At 44.6% G+C, this 25,974-nt stretch overlaps 1 protein-coding gene and 1 pseudogene across 7 annotated transcripts in view; one reads left to right on the top strand and one right to left on the bottom strand.

The window, feature by feature from the left end:
- senp6a (SUMO specific peptidase 6a) overlaps window positions 1-4,473 on the bottom strand; it is a 58,118-nt gene extending 53,645 nt beyond the window's left edge. For 4 of the 7 annotated variants that reach the window (XM_060914019.1, XM_060914024.1, XM_060914020.1 and 1 more), the window contains exons 1-2: window positions 4,335-4,467; window positions 48-141 (exon numbers count right to left, since the gene is read on the bottom strand). In XM_060914019.1, the coding sequence (XP_060770002.1) occupies window positions 48-141; window positions 4,335-4,365 (125 nt within the window). In that variant the 5' untranslated portion in view covers window positions 4,366-4,467. Of the gene's footprint in view, window positions 1-47; window positions 142-4,334 lie in introns of those variants that run through there. The other 3 variants (XM_060914025.1, XM_060914022.1, XM_060914023.1) reach the window with 3 other exon arrangements.
- Window positions 4,474-7,932: 3,459 nt separating this feature from the next.
- LOC132869261 (carbohydrate sulfotransferase 12-like) lies at window positions 7,933-8,875 on the top strand (annotated as a pseudogene).
- The last annotated feature ends 17,099 nt before the right edge of the window (window positions 8,876-25,974 follow it).

Here is a 25,974-nt window from a genome sequence, read left to right as displayed (position 1 = left end):
GCTCCGGCAGTCCTGAACACTGAAACAAGCAGGACTGAAGTGCTTACTCGTTCCTCCTCTCCTCCTCATGGTCAGCAGAGAGGGAAAAACTCCAGCTCTGTTTGAACCCTCCATCTCTGCTGGCTTCTGATCTATCAAGAGCTGAGACACATACAGAAAAAATGAATATCATAACGGCAAAATAAGGTGAAAAGCTCCCCAGACACACTGAGGTGCGCTTTATAGGTCAAACCACATGTTCAATCGGCGGGATTTCGGTAGAAAATGAGCATAGATGGTGTCTCAGTTTGATTACTTCATCAACAAACATCATCTTGTATTAAATATCTATAAAATTTCTACTTCAAGGTTTTACACCAGTGCTGATAAATTCTCAAATCTGATTGGTCAGAAGCTGTCGATTGAAAACCACGTTTATTATAATGCACTCCTAATAGCTCACTGCTACAAAGGCTTTTATTTCATGATTTTAACGATCAGTGTCAGTTTTTCTGTCAGCTGTAACTCAGATTTCTGGCACAGAAAATCATTCAGGATGAAAAGCTTTCAAGTTTCTTTCACTGTTTTTTTTTGTCTTATTAACTTCAAGAGAAAGAGAATAAAACTGAAATGATGCAAGTGAAACCTTTTTCATTCAACACAACTATTAACGGATGAAAAAACAAAATAACGCAACCTCGTTTTGTCTCAGCCCACATCACCCAAGTGTTTTATTCCATACGCAACATGTTTAATTTTAACGTGCAGCTAGCTAAACTTCTCCATTTGGTAGAGGCTGCACTAACTAAGATTCGTCCATTTTCCACCCCCAGATTCGCGCTAACAATTAGTTCGTGGTTTAGACTTTTGAAAAATTTCCACCCATGTCCACAAAGCTCTGCTGCCAGGATCCACACCGGCTTGTAGAGTAGAATGTCTATAAAAACACTAACGCCAGGATCAGACAACATATTTGTCTTTCACGATGGTCAGACCAGGCAATCATGGTGCCAAAAATTCCTGCTGTGTCTTCGTCAGGACAATGGAAACACTACAAGTTTGACCACGACCAGTCATCGTTCATGTCCTCAGGGTGGAGGGTCAAGAAACAGTCAGTCAATCTTGACTACAGAAGGTACATGTTGAAGTGTCGTCAAACTTGGGAAGAAAATACAAAAATTCTGACGTGAGATTTTCATGTCACTACAAGACCAGTTTGTCATTCCCTACATTCATATTCGGTCCCAATGCTGGAAATCATGTCAAATTCAGGCTGAATTTGTGCGGTATGATCCCGGGATGCCCATCCAACCACAAAATAAGCATTCCAGACTGGAAGTCAGTTAGTTTTCCAAAACACTTTCTCCATTTTTTGCAGGTTATTCGTACCAGCAAGGAATTATAAAAAAAAAAACAAAAAAAAAAAACCACACCCATTGTACCTTTAAAGGAGAACTGAATGCAAATTTATCATCAAAATTCTATTTCTCTCATTTTATTAAAATATAGGAATGCATTTTTGATAGCTATTTTGTCACTGCTATAGCAAGTTATGACTGTTTGAAATGTGCTATGTAATACATCAGTCCATGTGTCAAAGCAATGGCTGTAAACGAGATTATTTGAGACTTGTGCGAGACACCGTAGGACGGAAGTAAAACGTACAGGGGAAATCAAAGTGAACATCTGCCGACGTCGTCAAAAGATGCGCACACCGTCTTTCGAATGCTGATGTGATCAAGCCGGAACTTTTGTTGCTTGTTTTGATAATCAGGAAAGTTTGAAAAAAAAAGTAGGCAGTAATCATCATTTAAACTCGTTTGTGTACAATATTTCGTTTGGGAAGCAGTTTTCAAAATGGCGGGTCTGACACTTGGCCGACAGGTCACGTTTCGAAGTCTTGCACAAGTCTCGTGAAGATCGCGCGGATAAGTGACGCCTGCCGTGAACCAAACAAACTAAATGCAACATGGCTAAAAACCGAATAGGCCGATAAGTATAATATTTCATTGCAATTAGTTGCCAATACGAGTCACGATATAAGGTTACTAAAGCCAAAAACGGAATTGAATAACATGTTAATTAAGAAATAAAGCAAGTTTAAAGGAATACGCCACCCCCAAGTGAAATTGAGTCAGTCCCTGCAGTCCCTAGAGTTGGATGACTGAGCCAAAGCGTTTTGTAGCCGATCCAGCCATTGTCCTGATCTGGAAACGTCCCGGTTAGCTTTAGCTTAGCATAGTCACTGTAATCCGGCGTGTCCAGATAGCATTGTCGTTGCAAAAGTGAATCAAATAACTCAAGATTTTTTATAATTATTTCTCATGACTTGTACATTCACACCGAGTACACATATCAATGCAAATTAACACAAAGGGATTTACTAGACCAATTTCTATCTGGAACCATTTTCGGCCACAGCACAGGCAAAGCACCGCTGCAGGCGCAAAGACACCACACAGCACCTGAAAACCCTGGTTTCCCTGGTAACACTGGTGTATTGACGGAAGTTGTGGTGCTGCGTGGTGTCTTTGCGCCTGCAGCGGTGCTTTGCCTGTGCTGTGGCCAAAAATAGTTCCAGATATAAATTGGTCTAGTAAATCCCTTTGTGTTAATTTGCATTGATGTGTACTCGGTGTGAATGTACAAGTCATGAGAAATAATTATAAAAAATCTTGAGTTATTTGATTCACTTTTGCAACGACAATGCTATCCGGACACGCCGGATTACAGCGACTACGCTAAGCTAAAGCTAACCGGGACGTTTCCAGATCAGGACAATGGCTGGGTCGGCTACAAAACACTTTGGCTCACTCATCCAACTCTAGGGACTGCAGGGACTGACTCAATTTCACTTAGGGGTGGCGTACTCCTTTAAAAATGACTTCAGTTCTCCTTTAACTGATGCTCACGCAATTGATTACCGTATCCACAACTTGACCTATACACAAGTTAAAACAAAGCGATGTCAGAGAACGAACAGTTACGAGAAAAAAACTGGACCATGTTTCGTTTTGACACAAGTGTGAACGTCAAGATCAAATTTCAGGCTTATCAAGAAATCTGCTTATCAAGAGCACCAGGACTTCAAATGTGTCCCCATCTGCTTTTTTTTTTTCCACCTCCTATACATGATTGGACACAAGACCATATTATTATTATTATTACTACTACTACTGAGTGATGGAGCACTCTCACTCCAAGTGTACCAGGCCCCATGCATGACATCCCATTGAAAGTACAGGATTCAAAAACATTTTTTTAAACCAATTTCTTCCGAATCAGGGCACATGTCCAGAAACGCAACATCCCACTCGTGTCTTAACTTGCCTCAATCTGAGGATCAGTGCATTTATCAGAAAAATACACAAGTAAAAATATTAAGCTACCAACATCAGTGTCTGCTAAAGGAGCAGAGCAAAGATGGGTATGAAAGAAAGCACCATGAGTGGTGATGACTAGAGCAAACTTGAGCATGTATATAATGCATGTTTAAAGAAAGTTAGAGGGGGGGAAAGGGAAAAGTTAATTTTAATTTATATCATATGACCGGCTTGTGGGGTGCAGACAAAGCTGCAGCTAGTTAGCCATCCATCCGTCCATCCAAGTCAGTTACTCTGGACTTTAAAAAGTCTACACACAGAAACATTGGCATCTTTAAAACATTAACGCAACATGCATTAAATTAAAGTTAAGCCACCACACATTTTAATCAACACATCAGCTTAGTACTGAGACTAACGGTTTATCTACATTTCTAGTTACTAGGCCTTTATCACAGCTAATAAGGAACTAGCTTTAGCTTTCCAGTCCCTAGCTAAACGACTTGTTAGGGAGTCGTTTTGTTTCATTATTCTTTGAAAGGAGCAATGAGATGAGAATACGCTGGTTTCATTCTTCAATTTATTATTTGTGCATATTTATTCATCTTAGCGAACACGTCCAGCAAGCTCACTAAAAGCTAGCTAGATAACAGTCATAGCCTGGACCTCAGGCGTTTAAAAATAAATAGACGAAACGAAACAACAAACGATACTTCACCTGGGAAATAGTTGTGCATTCGAAGGGTACGCGAAAATTATACGAGACGGAAGGGATGCAGATTTAATTAATAAGAAAGCTGAAAGCAAACAATCAATGGCGACCCCGCTGACTAGCCGAGCTAGCATACACGTTAGCTTAGCATAGACGCTAATGCTAGCTCCACGCACAGCCAGCCTTACAGACAAAACAGCTCAACACCGGAGCTTATTTAAAAAAAAAATGCATATACGTTTCTCCTGAAACACACCAACAAACTATGTGTGGTTTAATAGATGTGCCTGGAGTAATATTTGGCCACAGTATCTACTGACCTTCGATAAAACCGCTCTTCTTGTGGGCCATGTTGTTTATTCCATGTTGTTGCCGATTGAGGCTGTTTGTGTCTCTCTGAGCCACACCGATATTGCTGAGGGAAAGCTGACCAAGTGCCGAGCAGCGACACGGCGTTAATAAGTCACATTTCAAGGGGAGGGGGGAATAAAAGTTAAAAAAAAAAAAATCTGAAAACTACATTTCATCACTCTTTGGTCAATGACTTAGTATACACTTTAATGAACAATTAAAAATCTTGTATGAACTAGTTCCAGAAATGCTGTTTACACACCTAATACTAGTAGTGGAAGGAGAAACATCAATACAGTATAACCTATGATTCTATTATTTGGTGAGGTAATGTGTGCAAATTTTTTTTAACCTAAGAACCAAAAGTTTGTGGACACCTGAAAACCACAGACATATGTGCTTGTAAAAATACCCTCCACTCTTCTGGGAAGGCTTCTCACTAGATTTTGAAGTATGGCTGTTGAGGATTTGTGCTCATTCAGTCAACCACAAGAACAATAGTGGGCGGCACGGTGGTGTAGTGGTTAGCGCTGTCGCCTCACAGCAAGAAGGTCTGGGTTCGAGCCCCGTGGCTGGCGAGGGCCTTTCTGTGCGGAGTTTACATGTTCTTCCCGTGTCCGCGTGGGTTTCCTCCGGGTGCTCCGGTTTCCCCCCCCAGTCCAAAGACATGCAGGTTAGGTTAACTGGTGACTCTAAATTGACTGTAGGTGTGAGTGGTTGTCTGTGTCTATGTGTCAGCCCTGTGATGACCTGGCGACTTGTCCAGGTTGTACCCTGCCTTTCGCCCGTAGTCAACTGAGATAGGCTCCAGCTTGCCTGCGACCCTGTAGAACAGGATAAAGCGGCTAGAGATAATGAGATGAGACAAGAACAATAGTGAAGTCAGGCAATGATGTTGGACAAGAAGTTCCAGTTCAATCAACACAAAGCCTGGGGCATAGTCCATCCATCCATCCATTATCTGTCGCCGCTTATCCTGTTTTACAGGGTCGTTGGAAACTATCCCAGCTGACTATGGGCGAGAGGCAGGGTACACCCTGGACAAGTCACCAGGTCATCACAGGGCTGACACATAGAGACAAACAACCATTCACACCTACTGTACAGTCAATTTCGACCCACCAGTTAACCTAACCTGCATGTCTTTGGACTGTGGGGGAAACCCACACAGACACGGGGAGAACATGCAAACTCCACACAGAAAACCCTCGCCTGCCACTGGGCTCAACCCAGGACCTTCTTGCTGTGAGGCGACAGTGCTAACCACTACGCCACCGTGCCGCCTGGGGCATAGTCGGTTTTCCGTTTCATCCCAAAGGTGTTCAGTCGGGTTGAGGTGCTCTGTGCAGGTCACTTGAGTTCCTCATCTTCTCCTCTCCAGCCTCAAACTCCAGACCACTTGCTTCCACAATCAGACCTTTAAATAATTTTAAGTAACCTATAATGTTTAGAAGGACAACAAATTTGAAATCATAATTATATTATGGGTTTCTTATTTGTCAAATATTTGCCCAGTAGTTACTATGTATGTTTACAATCATATTACGCTTTATTTATTTTTACTGATACCTTACTATATAGGTACTCACCCTGTAATCAGCAGACTGTAATTTAAATTGTAACCCTGAAAACTTTACCATATCAAAGTACTTTTTTCTTGGTCAAGAAACTTTTTTAAAAAATCATTCATTCTTTGTCTTAGATTATGTGGAGCATCTGTCATCCAAGTCCTTGTGAATATTCATAGACATGATAACATCTTCGAACCAGCGCATTAATATAAACCTGTGATTTGTCCTGCAGTCATCACTATTATCAGAACTGCTGTTCTAGAAAATTAATCAAGACCTTCTGACCAATCAGATTTCAGAATTCAACAATCAGAATTCAAAAGTGCTATGGTAGAAATAAAATCTGAAATCAAATTACTTTAAACTTAGAATAAGATGAAGAAGATCATGGACCACATACATTATGTTGCATCTCAGACAACTTTCCTGAGAGGATAGGTGAATGAAGTGCATGTCTAACTCAGTCTTGCATTTTGTATTCAACAAAAAGTACATTTTGAACCAAATCGACAATTGTTTGGCCAACATTTAGGGGCAGATGTCATGCTTTTCAGCACAGACCTGCCTCATTTGCTCATGCAGCTCACAGGCAAAATCAACAATTTGAATTTAAAATCTGGAAATACTGTGTGATCTCTGCAGAGAGAACCATTTTCCCCACAAGGGGATGCCAGAAGCTTGCTTTCTGCAACTGCATTCTCACTCCAACTTGACACTGAAGTGATGTGTGGACAAAATTAAAACAAACACGATTTATTGCACTGCAAAGATGATTTCTTAGCAAACGAAGAGATCTTGAATCAATAAAACACTAATATTTCTCATAGTGAATCATTCGATAACAAATGTAAACCCATGAAGCCTATTTGTAGACATTAAAGCTTAAAATTATCTTATTCTATTGGTAGATCATTTTTGGTTCTTTCAAGAAATAAATGCTTCAAATAAGCAAAATTATCTGCAATGAGTAAATAAGTATATAATTTGGTTTAATAGTCTTATGGTTAAGAACAATTCAATAAAGAGAAAAGAGCTGATTTTTTTTTCAGTTGAATATATTCTTTCTTGCAAAGTTTTTTTCTTCAGAAAAAAGGAATAGTACAAATACTGCAACTTATAAATTAGACTTCTTTTGTACATTTCTGGTCACAGTAAAAGTGCCAGTCTTTATTAACAGTTGTATGGGGTTGGATATCATTCAGAAATTGATAATGCTGTCATTTTGCAGGTGCTGGCACATTGATTTATGATCATGAATCATAGATATTGTCCTGTCTTACAAACCAAAGCCTGGTATATGATGAAACACACTGTTTATCTGAAATAAATAAAAGCAGTCACCTGACAAGTTAAATGTTCTCCACCCTCACTCAGAATTACTTCATTTCAGAATTGCTTATAATACTCAGACTCTCACTCATCTGATGAAATGAGCCAGTCTAAGTATATTTAATATGTTTCTTTTACCCTTGAGCTTAATGTCTTTTCTGTTTTTTATATACAGAAAAAAAATGACAGACATGAAGAATATGTCAATCCTAAGACTCATTCTTCTAACTGGACCACAGCTGGATTCTGAGGAGCACGGTAGATGTGAGGGGAAAATCCATATAAGCCCAATACCTCTGAAGCTGGGGCGGCACGGTGGTGTAGTGGTTAGCACTGTCGCCTCACAGCAAGAAGGCTCTGGGTTCGAGCCCCGTGGCCGGCGAGGGCCTTTCTGTGCGGAGTTTGCATGTTCTCCCCGTGTCCGCGTGGGTTTCCTCCGGGTGCTCCGGTTTCCCCCACAGTCCAAAGACATGCAGGTTAGGTTAACTGGTGACTCTAAATTGACCGTAGGTGTGAATGGTTGTCTGTGTCTATGTGTCAGCCCTGTGATGACCTGGCGACTTGTCCAGGGTGTACCCCGCCTTTCGCCCGTAGTCAGCTGGGATAGGCTCCAGCTTGCCTGCGACCCTGTAGAACAGGATAAAGCGGCTACAGATAATGAGATGAGATGAGACCTCTGAAGCTGAAGCTCAAACAGGATCCCAGAAAGAAGCTTGTTCATGACATGTGCAGTAATAACGATGTGGCCAATACCTTGGACAATGGTCGCAAATGGCAGACGTTTGACCAAATTCCCCAGTCGGAGTTGAACAACCTGCTTGTCGACGACCGGCATGGAATAATCTATTGCTACGTTCCAAAAGTTGGCTGCACTGCATGGAAAGGGATCATGATCGTTCTGAGCAAGAGTGTGAAGGTGCATGGTGTACCTTACAGGGACCCTGCAGACATCCCCTACAAACAAGTTAATGGATCCTCTGTACAGCACCTTAACGCATACCCAAAGGCAGTGATGAAACAAAAACTTGAGACATACAAAAAGTTCATGTTTGTCAGAGATCCATTTGTGAGGTTGATTTCAGCTTACAGAGATAAGATACAAAAAACAAATCAGATATATTATGAAGTAGTTGGGGGGGCATCTTAAAGAGATTTGAAAACATCTCTAATCCACCAGCATCAGTCAAAAAAGCACATGCTGATGGGATTGCTCCTTCTTTCTACCACTTCATCCAATATATACTGAGCCTCGCAGCAAGCAGTTACACAAAGTTTGACGAACACTGGCGACAAGTTTTTCTTTTCTGTTTTATATATACAGACAAAATTGTACTTGTGTCATCCCTACCTGACTGATTATGACTTTATCGGGAAGATGGAAACTACTGATTAAGATGCTGCTCAACTGCTACGAATACTCCATGTTGATAACATTGTTGGCCTTTGACCACTGAACAGCACAAAAACAGAGCAAAGTTGGATAAAGCCCTGGTTTGCCAACATCCCTATGGAGTGGAGGAGGACACTACAAAGTTTATGAGGCAGACTTGAGACTCTTTGGATATAAATATGAAGATCTAGACAATTTTGATCCTGTAAACATCACCTGAATTGTTTGCTGTGTTCTGTACATAAGTAAAGTACATTAATGTGTCAACAAACTACTCTACATATACACAGTGGTATTAAAATTACTACCAATTATACAACCCCAATTCCAAAAAAGTTGGGACAAAGTACAAATTGTAAATAAAAACGGAATGCAATGATGTGGAAGTTTCAAAATTCCATATTTTATTCAGAATAGAACATAGATGACATATCAAATGTTTAAACTGAAAATGTATCATTTAAAGAGAAAAATTAGGTGATTTTAAATTTCATGACAACAACACATCTCAAAAAAGTTGAGACAAGGCCATGTTTACCACTGTGAGACATCCCCTTTTCTCTTTACAACAGTCTGTAAATGTCTGGGGACTGAGGAGACAAGTTGCTCAAGTTTAGGGATAGGAATGTTCACCCATTCTTGTCTAATGTAGGGTTCTAGTTCCTCAACTGTCTTAAGTCTTTTTTGTCATATATTCCGTTTTATGATGTGCCAAATGTTTTCTACGGGTGAAAGATCTGGACTGCAGGCTGGCCAGTTCAGTACCCGGACCCTTCTTCTACGCAGCCATGATGCTGTAATTGATGCAGTAGGTGGTTTGGCATTGTCATGTTGGAAAATGCAAGGTCTTCCCTGAAAGAGACATTGTCTGGATGGGAGCATATGTTGCTCTAGAACCTGGATATACCTTTCAGCATTGATGGTGTCTTTCCAGATGTGTAAGCTGCCCATGCCACACGCACTAATGCAACCCCATAGCATCAGAGATGCAGGCTTCTGAACTGAGTGCCGATAACAACTTGGGTCGTCCTTCTCCTCTTTAGTCCGATTGACATGGCGTCCCTGATTTCCAAAAAGAACTTCAAATTTTGATTCGTCTGACTACAGAACAGTTTTCCACTTTGCCACAGTCCATTTTAAATGAGCCTTGGCCCAGAGAAGACGTCTGCACTTCTGGATCATGTTTACATACAGATTCTTCTTTGAACTATAGAGTTTTAGCTGGCAACGGCGGATGGCATGGTGAATTGTGTTCACAGATAATGTTCTCTGGAAATATTCCTGAGCCCACTTTGTGATTTCCAATACAGAAGCATGCCTGTATATGATGCAGTGCCGTCTAAGGGCCCAAAGATCACGGGCACCCAGTATGGTTTTCCGGCCTTGACCCTTACGCACAGAGATTCTTCCAGATTCTCTGAATCTTTTGATGATATTATGCACTGTAGATGATGATATGTTCAAACTCTTTGCAATTTTACACTGTCGAACTCCTTTCTGATATTGCTCCACTATTTGTCGGCGCAGAATTAGGGGGATTGGTGATCCTCTTCCCATCTTTACTTCTGAGAGCCGCTGCCACTCCAAGATGCTCTTTTTATACCCAGTCATGTTAATGACCTATTGCCAATTGACCTAATGAGTTGCAATTTGGTCCTCCAGCTGTTCCTTTTTTGTACCTTTAACTTTTCCAGCCTCTTATTGCCCATGTCCCAACTTTTTTGAGATGTGTTGCTGTCATGAAATTTCAATGAACAGTATTTCAAATGAGCCAGTATTTGGCATGAAATTTCAAAATGTCTCACTTTCGACATTTGATATGTTGTCTATGTTCTATTGTGAATACAATATTAGTTTTTGAGATTTGTAAATTATTGCATTCCATTTTTATCTACAATTTGTACTTTGTCCCAACTTTTTTGGAATTGGGGTTGTAGAGTCTCTTAAGTTGTTTAGTTGTGAGACGAAGGAGTGGATAACGAATTAATTGCCGTCATCATCAGTATTATAATAATAATAATAATAATAATAATTTATATAGCACCTTTCTCACACCCAGGGTCGCTTTACAATTAGGGAAGGAAGGAAAAGAGGGTCAAGATGTAATTCCAATGCCGAGTATATACTCAGAATATACAGATGTGGACAAATTTGTTGGGAACCTTCCACGAAAAAAAAAAGAACCAACAACTATCTCTGAAATAACTTGAAACTGACAAAAAAAAGTTAATGGCATCCATCATTGTTTATTCCAAGTTTAACACAAATCAGATTTTGTTTTTGATTCAATTGAATATTTTACATAACAAAAGAAATGAAAATGTCATGGACAAAAATGATGGTACCCTGAACTTAATATTTTGTTGCACAACCTTTAGCAACAATGACTGCTAACAAGCAAACTCTGTAACTCTCAATGAGAGTTCTGCATCTGCCAACAGGTAGTTTGGCCCACGCTTCCTCGGCAAACTGCTCTAGCTGTCTCAGGTTTGAAGGGTGTCTTCTCCACACTACATGTTTCAGCTGTTTCCAGAGATGTTCAATCGGACTCAGATCAGGACTCAGAGAAGGCCACTTCAGAACAGTCCAATGTTTTGTTCTTTGCCATTTTTGGGTGATTTTAGCTGTGCGTTTTGGGTTTTTATCCTGTTGGAGGACCCATGACCTGCTGAGACAGAGCTTTCTGACACAGGGTAGTAAGTTTCACTCCAGAGTGCCTTCATAGTCTTGAGATTTCATTGTGCCCTGCACAGATTCAAGGCACCCCATTCCAGACGTAGCAAAGCACCACCAAATCATTACCAAGCATCCTCCATGTTTCACAGTAGGTATGTTATTCTTATCTTTGAAAGCTTCATTTTTTTCTTCTGTGGACACAGAGCTTATGTGACTTGCCAATAAGCTTGAGTTTTGTCTCATCTGTCCAAAGGACATGGTCCCAGAAGCATTGTGGCTTATCATTATGCATTTTAGTAAATTCCAACATGGCAAAAAAAATTTTTTTTAAAGTGCTTCTTTCAACAGTGGCATCCCCCTGGGTTTTCTTCCATCGAGCCCATTGTCACTCAAAAAGTAAAAGATGGGACAAACACGTTGATGTAGCTTGACCTTGGAGTTCAACTTTTATCTCTTTGGAAGTTGTCCTTAGCTCTTTTTCTCCCATTGGTACTATCCTTCTGTTCAATCTATGACGCGTTTTCCTCTTGCAGTCATGACCAGGAAGGTTGACTACAGTCCCATGGACCTTAACAACTTAATATTTGCAACTGTCGTCACAGGAACATCAAGCTGCTTGGAGATGGTCTTATAGCCTTTTCCTTTAACATGCTTGTCAATAATTTTCTTTCTGGTCTCCTAAAAAAGCCCTCTCTCCTTCTGGTCCATGTTCAATGTGGTGCAATAAATAATTTTTTTCACACTTTTTAAAATTTACTCTATGATATACTAAAGGCATGCAAGAATACATGAGAAAATTGTTTATAATTTCATTAAATTTCAGATGGAATAAAGCATTGTCTCAATGAGCTGTAAGGGTACCAAAAAATTGTCTAATTCTGTAGGATTAAACTTGGGTTTACAATGGTTGTTTAGGTTATACTGGTTTTCTGTTGATAAATGATTTTCTTGTAGTTGACCACAATTTTCAACTTGTATTTTAACAAAATGAGCAAGTAGATTTTTTCTTTTTGTACATGAACCAGTCCTACAGATGTTTGAAGTTACATATTTCAGTGTTATATTGTTGACTGTCTACTGTGTTTTTGTAATAGTCTATACGTACATGGATATTGATAAACACACAAGTACCGACAGTAGATTCATACATTGGGGCTTGTTTCCTTTTATACTGCAAGGGTAATCTATTGTGAATGATGAAATTCTTTTTGTTTTAAATGATATTTGGTGTTACTGCAGAGAATCAGCATGGAACAAGCCAATTTTAAATATCAAGTTTGTCTCTGATGATATACGCATATTATCCTTCCCCTCAGTGTTGTCTAATTTTTGAGATCCATTTTTTTAAATTGGTTTTTTATCTCTTCCAATTATTACATTACATGAATGGCATTTAGTAGAGCAACGCACAATATATCCAGAGCAGCCTGGAGAACAGTAAGGGGTTAGATGCCTTGCTTAAGGGCACTTCAGCCATTCCTGCTGGTCCAGAGAATTGAATCAGTGACCTTTTAGTCCCAAACTTGCCTCTCTAACCATTACGCCATTGCTTCACCCCATGACCCATTGACTGTATTGATCATTCTTTCGTTTTGTAGTACTTGAGTTTGGTCTTGATATCAAGACCACTTGGTGAAGGTCCAGTCTTGGAATTGACTACATTTGTACTCGGTCTTGTTTCGGTCTCGGACATAGAGGAATTAGGATTTTATTTAAAGCCCAGTCATGATCACAGCTCACAATTTCACGAAATTGCCTGCACATTGTTGGATTTAATTGTTAACATCATTACTGTGACTAGATGTGAACTGTTCTGCTTCAAATGCAACCAATAACATGACTCATTGCAAGTTTGACATTTTTGTTACTGTTAATGGTTGACACCCGTCCCTGGCCCCCTTCACACACATTGGTCTGATCCTGGTCTTGACTCAGTTTGACCCCTTCTTGGTCTTGACGTGATCTCAATGCATCAAAGGCTTGGCCTTGTCTTGGTCTTGATACATTCTGGTCTTGGTTACATTGTAGAACAGTAATGAAGACATCAAAACCATGAAATAACATAGGGAACATGTATGGATTTGTGTGATAAAGTGTAAAAAACCCCAAAAATGTTTCATATTTTAGATTCTTCAAAGTATCCAGTGTTGACCTTGATGTTTCTTTGCACACTACTGGCATTAAATAGTAAATAATAAAAATACAGTTAATTGCCCAATTCCACAACTGTAGTAATCTCTATTATGTCAAGAACCAATCAACTAAGTAAAGATAAATGACAGTCCAGATTGCTTTATTGTCACTGTGTAAGATCTCTCTATTTTGCATATCACTGCAGTGACATGGCCGCTCTCACAGCTCCAGTTATCAAAAGTTTCTAGGGAAGAATTACAGTAGTGGTTTCCCATTGCCTTCTACTGGATTATTATAGAGGTTTTCTCCTCTCTCTCTCTCTCTCTCTCTCACACACACACACACACACACACACACACACACACACACACACACACACAATTTAGAGTAGCCAGTTAACCTCACTGCATGTTTTTGAACTCTGGGGGAAAACCAGGGCACCTAGAGGAAACCCACACAGACACAGGGAGAACATGCAAGCTCCACACAGAAAGGCCCCCGCCAGCCACTGGGCTCCAGCCCAGAAACTTTTGCTGTGAGGCGACAGTGTTAACTACTGCACTACCATGCCCACTCTCCAATCCTTGACTTCCACTTTATTTTTACTGATGCTTTACTGTACAGGTACTCATCCTGTAATTAGTGGGCTGTAATTTAAAGTGTACTACAAGCTGGCCTAGTGGTTAGCATTTCCACCTCTCGACTGGCAGGTTGAGAGTTCTGTTCAAAGTCAGGTCATACCAAGGACCATTATCAAAATGATGCCTACTGCCATCTGCTGAGGCATGCTGCAAGATAGATGCGAGTAGGGAGTCAAATTCTTGTGGTTACCAGAGGACTGGCCCACCACTGGCACTCCACCTATGTGAGAGGCCGAGGGCTACTGAAACTGAGATTGGCACTGCCCAATACACATGGACGGCCTGGTTAGTACTGGGACAGAAGACTGCCTGGGACAATTAGGTCCTGGCATGGGAAGAGACTGAACTGTGTAGGTGCAATGGGCTTATCAAATCAGTCTCATTAATTCAAGAATCTAATAGTTTATAGCTAAACTATTAAAATCAATGGAATAACTTAGCAGTTATATTGCTATAGTTTAGTGAGTATTGTAGCTCTAATGTAGTACATTTATTCTAGACCTATAACATTCATACAACCAAATGGGTGAAGGCAATTAGAATGCTTTTCTTGGCAGAGATTGGCACTTTAGTGAATATTGTAACAATAAACAGGACACAGTTTATTCCAAAGATACCATTTATTGAAATAGCTGACAGGAATTAGCAAACTAATACTGATCAAATATAACAATAGCAGCCAAGGAATAATTCAGTATAAATGGTGATACAATATATACAAATAAGAATCAGTGGTGTGTATGATAATTAAGGCACTAATGGTGATCAGAAGTAATAAACTATAGCCAGAAAATATGTAGGGCGAGTGGATGTTAAAACGTGATAGGGAAATCGTGTGTGTGTGTGTGTGTGTGTGTGTGTGTGTGTGTATGGAATGTTCTCCCTGGGTCGCCACCTTGCCGTGGTGGAGAGCCTTATGTGTTCCGATGAACCTGAGAGCAAAGCCGTCTGGAGCCTAAGCCCCTGGTAGGGTCACCCATGGCGGTAAGGTCGAAGGGGATGTTCCAGACGAAGAGCGACCCAAACAAGTCCTTCAACGGTGGAGTGGGCGGAGGAAGGTGGCAGAAGTGCACCACAATGGTCACAAAGGCGGAAGAAGGCTACAGCAAAGAGAGGCCACTAATCGTCTTGATCTTCATGCCATTGGAGTCTGGCTCTCTCTCTGCCAAGAACAGTGTGGTGGCTGCCAGTGCACCAGTCTCCCCACTCTAAACGATTCCACGCACAGGTGTTCTCCTGACCTGCCCCCCCCAACACCCAACCCCTCTTCAAGTCCTATGGCGATCAGGAAATGGTAACGGGAGCAGGACAGTGAAGTCTGGGAGCTCCTAGTCATGCACTGGCACATAGGCTGTGGGTGTCTGATTCAGTTGTTTTGCTCTCGGACTGAGGCAGAGAGAGCATCTCGGTAGCAGCACTCACGTCTGAGCAGCCCTATTAAGGATCCGCTCTGCTCACCCCACAATGGGGAAGGGGCTAGAAAAGGTGCCCTAAAAATAGCCTGCCTCTCAAACCTGGCTGGGATACCGCACCCAGTGGGTTCACCTCATAGCGGTCGAAAACAAAAAACAATAAACATTGGAGCCTGGAATGTGAGGACTCTTATGGACAGGGCCCCCAACGATCGCCCCGAAAGAAGATCTGAAATAATTGCTAGGGAGCTGAAAAGGTTTAACATCGACATTGCTGCCCTGTCTGAAACCCGCCTGGCCGATGAGGGGCAACTGAAGGAGGAGAAAGGTGGATACACCTTCTTCTGGAAGGGAAAGCCAGCTGATGAAGCCAGAATCCACGGAGTGGGATTCGCCATCAAGAACCGCCTCATCTCCCAACTCTCTGAATCTCCAGTAGGCATCAATGAACGTCTCATGACACTGCGCCTGAGGCTCTCAAACAACCAGATGGCCACTGCTGTGAGTGCCTACGCACCAACCTTGGACTCACAGGACAAAGACAAGGAGGCCTTCTATGCATCCCTTGACCAGGTCCTATCGGACATCCTGAAGGAAGACAAGATCCTCCTACTCGGGGATTTCAATGCCAGGGTTGGCAAGGATCACAAGCTCTGGAAAGGCACCCTAGGCAAAGAGGGTGTTGGAAATATCAACTCCAATGGAACCCTCCTACTGTCAAAGTGTGCTGAACATGAGCTGGTCATAACAAACACCCTTTTCCGCCAGAGAAACAGGTTCAAAACCTCCTGGATGCACCCTCGATCAAAGTGCTGGCATCTCATTGACTATGTGATTGTCAGGGCTAGAGATCGCAAGGATGTTAACATCACCAGGGCCATGACCTGTGCAGATGATTGTTGGACAGACCATCGCCTAATCCACTCCACAATGAACATCCAGCTACATCAGAAAAGGAGGACCCAAAGGAAGCAAACACGTCCTAAATTCAACATCAACAGCTTGGGGGATACAGAAAGAGTGCAACAACTTCAGAAGACCCTACTTGAACGACTACCTGAAGAATATCCTGAGGACATGGAAGAACACCGGAAGAGCCTTAAGACCATCTTACTCGAGACCTGCATGGACACCCTTGGCTACAAGACCAGGAAACATCAAGACTGGTTTGACGACAATGACACTGAAATAGAACAGCTAATCGATGCCAAAAGGAAAGCCTTTTGTTCTTGGCAGAATGACATCAATTGTAAGGCTAAAATACAGGCCCACTCCAAGGCAAAGGCACTTGTCCAGTGCAGGGTGCGAGAGTTAAAGAACCAGTGGTGGACAGAGAAGGCCTTGGAGATCCAGAGGCTTGCTGACTCGGGTGACACCAGGGGCTTCTTCAATGCCACCAAAGCTGTGTATGGCCCAAGTTATCGAGGCCTCAATCCCCTCCACTCCAAAGATGGGCAAACCCTGCTGAAGGACGAGGAAGGGATCAGCTCCAGATGGGAAGAACACTTCCGGGAGCTCCTAAACCGAAACACCACAGTTGACTCAGAAACCATCAACCAAATTCCTCAGCGGCCCATCATGGAGCATTTGGATGACCCTCCCACTGAAAGTGAGGTCTTGGGTGCCATCAGGAGATTGAGTAACAACAAGGCCTCTGGACCAGATGGGATTCCAGCAGAAATCCTCAAGCAAGGCGGGTCCAAACTCCTCAGTCACATCCACAGCCTCCTTTCTAAGATCTGGGAGGAGGAGAAAATCCCTGCCGAACTCAGGGACGCCCTGATTGTCACCATATTCAAGAAGGGAGATAAAGCGGACTGTGGCAACTATAGGGGCATCTCCCTCCTATCCACCACAGGCAAAGTACTGGCCTGTATTTTGGCCAACCGACTACTGCCACTGTCAGAAGTGATCCTCCCAGAGAGTCACAGTGTGGCTTCTGCCCCGCCAGAGGAACCTCCGACATGATTTTAACAGCTCGCCAGCTGCAGGAGAAATGTCGAGAGCAACACCTACCCCTGTACATGGCATTCATCGATCTTACAAAGGCCTTTGATTCCGTGAACAGACCTGCCCTCTGGTACGCTCTATCCAAGATCAGATGCCCAGACAAGTATCTGAAGATCTTGTGCCTACTACATGATGACATGACTGCAACCGTAGTTGGAAGTGGTGGCTGTGAAACAGCCCCTTTCAAAGTGCACACCGGTATTAAGCAGGGCTGCATCATTGCACCAACCCTCTTCTCCATCTTCATCGCCACCATCCTCCACCTCACCAGCCAAAACCTACCTGAGGGTCTCAAGTTCATATACAGGACAGACAGCGGGCTCTTCAACATCAACAGGTTCAGGGCAAAAAGCAAGGTGCTCACATCCTCCATCACGGAGCTCCAATATGCTGATGATAACGCCCTAGTGGCCCTTTCTGAAGCAGACCTCCAGAGCATCATGGATGCCTTTGCCAGAGCCTACCAACTCCTGGGACTTGATATTAACATCAGGAAAACTCAGATACTGTACCAACCAGCCCCTGACACACCTTCCAAGGCCCCAGCAATCCATGTGGACAACAACACCCTGGAAAATGTGGACCGATTCATGTATCTTGGTAGTCTTCTATCCACAAGAGCTGACACTGATGCAGAAATCCACCACCGCATAGGGTGTGCCAGTGTAGCTTTTGCTAGGCTGAGAGACAGGGTCTTTGACAACCGCGAAATCCTGACCAAAACCAAACTCCTGATCTATTAAGCCATCATTCTTCCCACCCTGCTCTATGGAGCTGATAGCTGGACTAACTACAGTAGACATCTGAAAGCCCTGGAGCAGTATCACCAGCGATGCCTACGCAAGATTCTCAGGATCAGCTGGGAAGATAGACGGACTAATATCAGTGTTTTAAAGGAAGCCAACATCGCCAGCATCACTTCAACTATCGCTAGGCACCAGCTATGATAGACAGGTCATGTAGTACACATGCCCAACTACTGCCTTCCAAAACAGATTCTGTATGGCCAACTAAAGGAAGGAAAGCATACCCAAGGAGGGCAGAAGAAGCGGTACAAAGACATGATCAAAGTACACCTCAGAAAGTGTCACTTCAATCTCAATAACTTGGAGGAGGCTGCCCTCAAAAGAGATGAGTGGAGACGGATGGTCCATGAGGGTACAGCACACCTAGAAGAGGACCTCCACCGTGCCACAGAAACTAAAAGGCAACTGAGGAAGGAGAGAACCACCACCAAAGCAGCTCCCCAAACCCAAACCACCACCTCCAGGACAACAATCAACATATGCCCCCCTGCAATAGAGACTGTGGATCGGGGATTGGCCTCAACCACCACCTGATGACCCACAAGTGACCAGACCCTCCATCAGGAGGACAATCATACTCGTTACGAGTGATCGCCGATGATGATGGTGTATGGAATGCGAATGGAATGCTGCCGCGCCCAAAAGGGGGATGGTCAGCACAGCGCGTGAAAAATGAACAAAGGAATCTGTGGTTTAAACTAGTCTCGGCTAGGCCTTAAGCCCAAACTGGAAATCCCAGTACGAGAAACGTAGTACGACGAAGGGAGTTAAAGAGAGAGAGAGAAAAAAATGCATGCACAATCTAACTAAATCCAGATAGTAAACAAAGTAAATCAATAACACGCGGTCTAAGACCGACCTTCATGTGAATCAACAAAATTTAGTTTATCATAGGAGAGGCTACATATATAGGAACCTACATATAATCAGTAGGTTCCCATCTCGTAAGGTTTTAACAAACTGTACGTCACCTACCAGTTTGTGAATAGCATTGCTTGTTAGGGTTTTGCTGGGATTCGAACCTGGTTCGCTGGTGTGATAATCCAGCAAACCCCCACTAGGCCACCAGGGGGATGACGCAAATGCAGAGCCATGAGGCAGAAGTAGAAAAAGTATCAAAAGGTTTATTTACAATATTTACACTATTTACAATCCAAGGCAAAAACAAAAGTATAATCCAAACGCTCAGAAGATAACCAGGAAAAAAAACAAAAGTTCAAAGAAACAGAGCCAAAAAACCAGAAAATAAGAGGCAAAAATACAAATGCTCAGAGGATCCAAAATGGTAAACACAAAGTCCAAAAAGTCCAAAAGAAAGCAAAGTACAAAAACCACAAAGACACGGGCGAGGAAATCGGAACAGAGGTTACTGGAGCTAAACATAACAGCACAAAGACTCCGTGACAAGAGGACTGAACACAGGGGTATAAATACACAAACTAATTAAGGACAGGGCAGGGCAGGAAACAGGCAATAAGACAAAAACAAAACACAGACACAGTGGTGACCTCTAGAGGCCCAAAACAAACATGGCCAGAAAAGGAAATAACAGTGGCCTCTAGAGGCCAAAACAGTCCCAGTCCTAACAGGACCCCCCCCAGGAGCGTCTCCTGACGTTCCCAGGACGATCAGGATGGGCCGAATGGAAGTCCCGACAAAGTTCTTTATCGAGTATGTCCCGAGCTGGGACCCAGCAGCGCTCCTCAGGGCCATAGCCCTCCCAGTCCACAAGATATTGGAGGCCCCCGCGAACCCGGCGGGAGTCCAGCAGGCGGCGCACGGTGAACACAGTCTGACCCTGGAAGATGCGGGGGGTTCCTAGGGGCAGGGGCATACGTGGACGTCAGTACGGGCCGCAACAGGGAAACATGGAATGTGGGGTTGATCCTTAGCGTACGTGGTAACTGGAGCCGGTAGGAGACAGGGTTAACTCTGTGTACAACCTTGAAGGGGCCAATGTAGCGAGGAGCAAGCTTGCGGTTCTCCATCCGCAGCGGAAGGTCCTTGGTGGACAGCCAAACCCGCTGCCCAGGGCGGAAAGTGTGGGCAGGTCTCCTATGGCGGTTGGCCTGAGTCTGGTTGGTACTGGAGGTCTGGGCGAGTGTCCTCCTGACCTTGCTCCAGGTCTTGCAACACCGTCTTACATAATCGTTGACCGAGGGCACCCCAGCATCCTCCTCCTGGTCCGGGAACAGAGGTGGCTGGAACCCGAATTGGCACTGGAACGGCGACAGCTTGGTGGCCAATGACTGCAGGGTGTTGTGGGCGTACTCTGCCCATGGCAGCCAGGTGCTCCACGATGTCGGGTTATCCATAGCCAGGCCTCGCAGGGTGGTTTCCAGGTCCTGGTTGAGCCTCTCCGTCTGGCCGTTGGACTGGGGGTGGAACCCAGAGGAGAGGCTGGCAGTGGCCCCGATGCTCTTGCAGAAGCCGTGCCATACTCGGGAGGAGAACTGGGGCCCCCGGTCAGAGACGATGTCCTGAGGGAGACCAAAAACTCGGAAGACATGAGTGAACAACAATTTAGCAGTGTCAAGGGCAGAGGGGAGTTTGCACAGTGGAATAAAGCGGCAGGCCTTGGAGAATCTGTCCACTGTGACCAATATGACAGTGTTACCTTGAGACTCAGGGAGACCCGTGATGAAGTCGACCGCCACGTGGGACCAGGGACGCCGGGGAATAGGCAGAGAATGCAGGAGACCCTGGGGACGCTGTTGCGGGTTCTTGGTTCTGGTGCAGACCTCACAGGACAGGATGAATGACCTCACTTCCTTCTCCATGTTAGACCACCAGAAGCGTCTTTTCAGGAAGTCCAGGGTCCTCCGAGCTCCCGGGTGGGCGGTGAGAGGGGAAGAGTGACCCCACTGGAGAACCTTGGCCCGGGCTTGACGAGGGACGTACAGGAGGCCCGGTGGCCCCGTCCCAGGATCAGGGTCCCGGCGTTGAGCTTGTCGAACGGTCTCCTCAATACCCCAGCGGACAGGAGCCACAATCCGGGATATAGGGATGATAGGCCCAACTTCACTCTCCCTGTTGTTGGGCGAGAACAGCCTGGAGAGCGCGGCCGGTTTGGTGTTCTTAGAGCCCGGGCGGTATGATAGGGTGAAGCTGAAACGGCTGAAAAACAAAGCCCACCTAGCCTGTCGTGGGTTCAGCCTCTTGGCTTGCTGGAGGTACTCCAGGTTCTTATGGTCCGTCCACGCCAGGAATGGATGTTGCGCTCCCTCCAGCCAGTGCCTCCACTCCTCAAGGGCTCGTTTGACCGCTAGCAGTTCCCGATCCCCCACATCATAGCGGGACTCTGCAGGGCTCAGGCGGTGGGAGAAGTAAGCGCAGGGGTGCAGCTTCCCTTCCGAGCATTGAGAGAGCACCGCGCCGAAACCACTGTCCGAGGCGTCCACTTCCACGATGAATGGTTGGGAGGTGTCCGGGAGAACCAGAATGGGTGCCGTGCAAAAGCGGCATTTTAGGTCATTAAACGCCTCTTCCGCCTGAGGGGACCAGACAAAGGAGCCACCAGTCCTTTTGGTGAGGTCCGACATAGGTGCAGCTACGGAACTGAAGTTCCTGATGAACTTGCGGTAGAAGTTAGCGAATCCTAAGAACCGCTGAACCTCCTTAACGGACTTGGGAGTAGGCCAGTCCCAGACGGCCAGGGTCTTGGCTGGGTCCATTTGGAGTTGCCCCGTTCGTACGATAAATCCCAGGAAGGAGACCTCGGGGACATGAAACTCGCATTTCTGGGCTTTAGCAAACAGATTATTCTGCAAGAGTCTCTGGAGGACTTGGCGGACATGGTGGCAGTGTTCCTGTAAGGTCTTGGAGAATATAAGAATGTCGTCGAGGTAGATGAAAACGTATAGATTAATCATATCCCTCAAGACGTCGTTGATAAGGGCCTGAAAAACAGCTGGTGCATTGGTGAGTCCGAAGGGCATCACCTGGTACTCGTAGTGCCCTGACGGGGTGTTAAAGGCGGTCTTCCACTCGTCTACCTGTCGGATACGGACGAGGTGGTATGCGTTCCGTAAGTCCAACTTGGTGAAGATGGTGGCACCTTGGAGCAGGTCGAATGCTGTGGACATCAGCGGAAGGGGATAGCGGTTGCGCACGGTGATCTTGTTCAGGCCCCTATAATCAATACATGGCCAGAGACCCCCATCCTTCTTGCCAACAAAGAAGAAGCCGGCACCAGCGGGTGAGGTGGAGGGTCGAATGAAGCCAGAGGCCAAGGCTTCCTTGATGTACTCCTCCATGGCCTTGCATTCTGGCTGAGAGAGGGAGAACAGATGGCCCCGAGGAGGAGTAGTCCCAGGGAGCAAGTCGATGGCACAGTCGTAGGTGCGGTGCGGAGGAAGAATGGCGGCCCTGCTCTTGCTGAAGACCTCCTTGAGATCCCAGTACTTTGTGGGAACTTGAGATAACTCGGTGAGATCAGGGGGCTCAGCAGGAGACACAGGAGAGCTAGAGAGCAGACAAGAGGCATGGCATGCAGGGCCCCATTCCACAACCTGGCTTGTAACCCAGCCTATACGAGGGTTGTGGCGGGTAAGCCAAGGAAGACCTAGAATAACTGGGAACTCAGGTGAAGGAATCAGGTGCAGGGATATTTCTTCCTTGTGACCTTGAGACTGGAGGAAGACTGGAGAAGTAACTTGAGTGACTCTTCCATCACCTAACGCTTGGCCATCGAAGGCAGACACAGACAGTGGGACTTCAAGAGGCGCAGTTGGGACATTGATACTTTGGGCGAAGTGGATATCCATAAAGTTTCCAGCCGCCCCTGAGTCTAACAAGGCTTGACAAGAGTGGACGGACTCACCCCAGGAGATGGAGACTGGGATGTAGATTCCTTGGCCAGGGAGTCCGGGAGAGAGGGTAGGCCCCGTCACAACCCTCCCTCGGCTGGACGGGGCGGTCCTTTTCCCAAGAGTTCGGGACATGATGCTCGGAAGTGACCAGGCTTGCCACAGTAGATGCAGCACTTGTCCCTCCTTCTGCGCTCCCTCTCAGATGCGGAGAGGTGAGTACAGCCCACTTGCATGGGTTCTGGACAGTCACTGGAGGAGGTAGACAGGCTCCAGGTAGAGGCAGTGAGGCTGGGGAGGCTCAGGACTTGGCGGCGTTCTCTCATCCTGTTGTCCAGATGAGTAGAATGTGAGATCAGTGTTTCGAGGTCACTTGGGCATCCGATAGAAGCCAGACCATCTTTGATGGGGTCAGACAGACCATGGTGGAAGGCTGACACCAGGGCAGTCTCGTTCCATCCACTTACTGCTGTGAGCGTCCGGAAAAAGATGGCGTAGTCTGCGACGCTTCCCCCTTGCCGGATGGACATGAGCTTTCTGGCTGCGTCTTTACTGATGTCTGCTTGATCGAAGACACGCAGCATCTCCTCAGTAAACAGCTGGAAATCAGAGCACTCAGGTCCCTGTCTCTGTCAGATAGCAGTAGCCCAGGCTCGTGCCTTACCAGCTAACAAGGTTATCACAAAGGCAATCTTGCGGTGATCCATAGGAACTCTCGACACTCACTGTGCTTGCCGTCATACCTCTGTGGTGCAGGAAGGCTGGGTTCGCGAGGTGAAGAAGGCAGCATGGCAGGAGGCACTGGAGCAGGAGCGGATGGTGGAGCAGGAGCAGGCGGAGGAGATGGGGGCAGAGAAGTCAGCTGTGCCAGGGTTCTCCCAATCTGCTGAAGCAGTACCTCGTGGCAAGCAAGGGTCTCACGTTGGCTTGCGAGAGTCCGTCCATGAGTGTCCATGGTGGATCCGAGGCGTGTTAACGCAGCCATCATTCCCTGAAGGTTGGCTGGGTAGACAGATGAAGAAGCCTCTGCTGAGTCGGTCATGACGGAGTCTTTCTGTTAGGGTTTTGCTGGGATTCGAACCTGGTTCGCTGGTGTGATAATCCAGCAAACCCCCACTAGGCCACCAGGGGGATGACTCAAATGCAGAGGCGTGAGGCAGAAGTAGAAAAAGTATCAAAAGGTTTATTTACAATATTTACACTATTTACAATCCAAGGCAAAAACAAAAGTATAATCCAAACGCTCAGAAGATAACCAGGAAAAAAAACAAAAGTTCAAAGAAACAAAGAGCCAAAAAACCAGAAAAGAAGAGGCAAAAATACAAACACTCAGAGGATCCAAAATGGTAAACACAAAGTCCAAAAAGTCCAAAAGAAAGCAAAGTACAAAAACCACAAAGACACGGGCGAGGAAATCGGAACAGAGGTTACTGGAGCTAAACATAACAGCACAAAGACTCCGTGACAAGAGGACTGAACACAGGGGTATAAATACACAAACTAATTAAGGACAGGGCAGGGCAGGAAACAGGCAATAAGACAAAAACAAAACACAGACACAGTGGTGACCTCTAGAGGCCCAAAACAAACATGGCCAGAAAAGGAAATAACAGTGGCCTCTAGAGGCCAAAACAGTCCCAGTCCTAACATCACTAACCTTCAAGGGATTTAATATACAAGGAGATTGAAATCGCAAAATAACTTTAATTTCAGATCTTTGTTCTTCCTCTCCCTTTTCTCCATCAGACTCTCTCTGCTTTCTTTTCTTGCTTTTCCAATTTACTCAAAGGTTCAAAATCACTTTATTGTCCCCTAATGGGGCAATTTGTTGTGCAGTAGATAGTATACAGCTCACACACAATCTCTCTCTCACACACACACACAAAAACAAAAAAACAAAAACACTAAACAATCAGTAATAATAAAAACAAAAAGAATCCAAAAGCATGAGTGGGGAGGGGGAGGGGGACATGTGTTATCTATGGTTCTTCGTGGAATTTAAGAGTAAAGTGGCTATAGGTACAAAAGACTGTTTATATCTGTTGGTTTTGAATTGTGGAAGTTTGAAGCGTAATCCAGATGGCAACATCTGGAATTCAACCTGTAAGGGATGAGAATTATTTGACAGAATAGATTCAACCCTTTTTAGCATCTGCTTCTGATAAATGTCCTCTAGGTCTTTCTGCTTAGAACCTATAATACGGCTACTCACATTAATTATCTTAGAAAGATAATTTTTACTGTCCTCCATTCTTTGTTGTGTGTATTTCCCTTCTTATCCAACTCGTCTATCTTGTCCAACTCGTCTATCTCAATCTCACTTCCTCCTTCTGCCTCACTTCCTGTACCTCCCGGATCACACCTCAGTCCTCCATTGCTTTGACTCGTCATCCAGCGACTGATCTCTGCCGAGGCAGAATTTCAGTTCCGCCACTGGTTTAAAGCAGTCGTGACGTCACTGTACTTGGTATCCTCTGTATCCAACACCATTACAGGGAGTCAGAGGAAGGGGCGGAGATAGAACATGGCGTCGAGTACAGAGACTGGTGTGTTCAAAAATGGTTACTATGACTACAGCTTGGCCGCTCCCCTACAACTGAATTTAAAGTATAACCCAGAAAACTTTACCATATCAGTGACTGTACTTTTTTTCTTAGTCAAGTAACTTTTGTTTTTAATCGTTCATTCTTTGTCTTAGATTATGCGGAGCATCCGTCATCCAAGTCCTTGTGAATAATCATAGACATAACATCTTCGAACCAGCGCATTAACATAAACCTGTGATTTGTCCTGTAGTCAGCAGGAATGTCAGATCTGCTGTTATCGGAAATTA

Source organism: Neoarius graeffei, chromosome 2, assembly GCF_027579695.1.
Source record: "Neoarius graeffei isolate fNeoGra1 chromosome 2, fNeoGra1.pri, whole genome shotgun sequence".
Classification (NCBI taxonomy): Eukaryota; Metazoa; Chordata; class Actinopteri; order Siluriformes; family Ariidae; genus Neoarius; species Neoarius graeffei.
The sequence above is the reverse complement of the archived record's forward strand: the minus strand, read 5'-3'. Positions and strand labels throughout refer to the sequence as shown.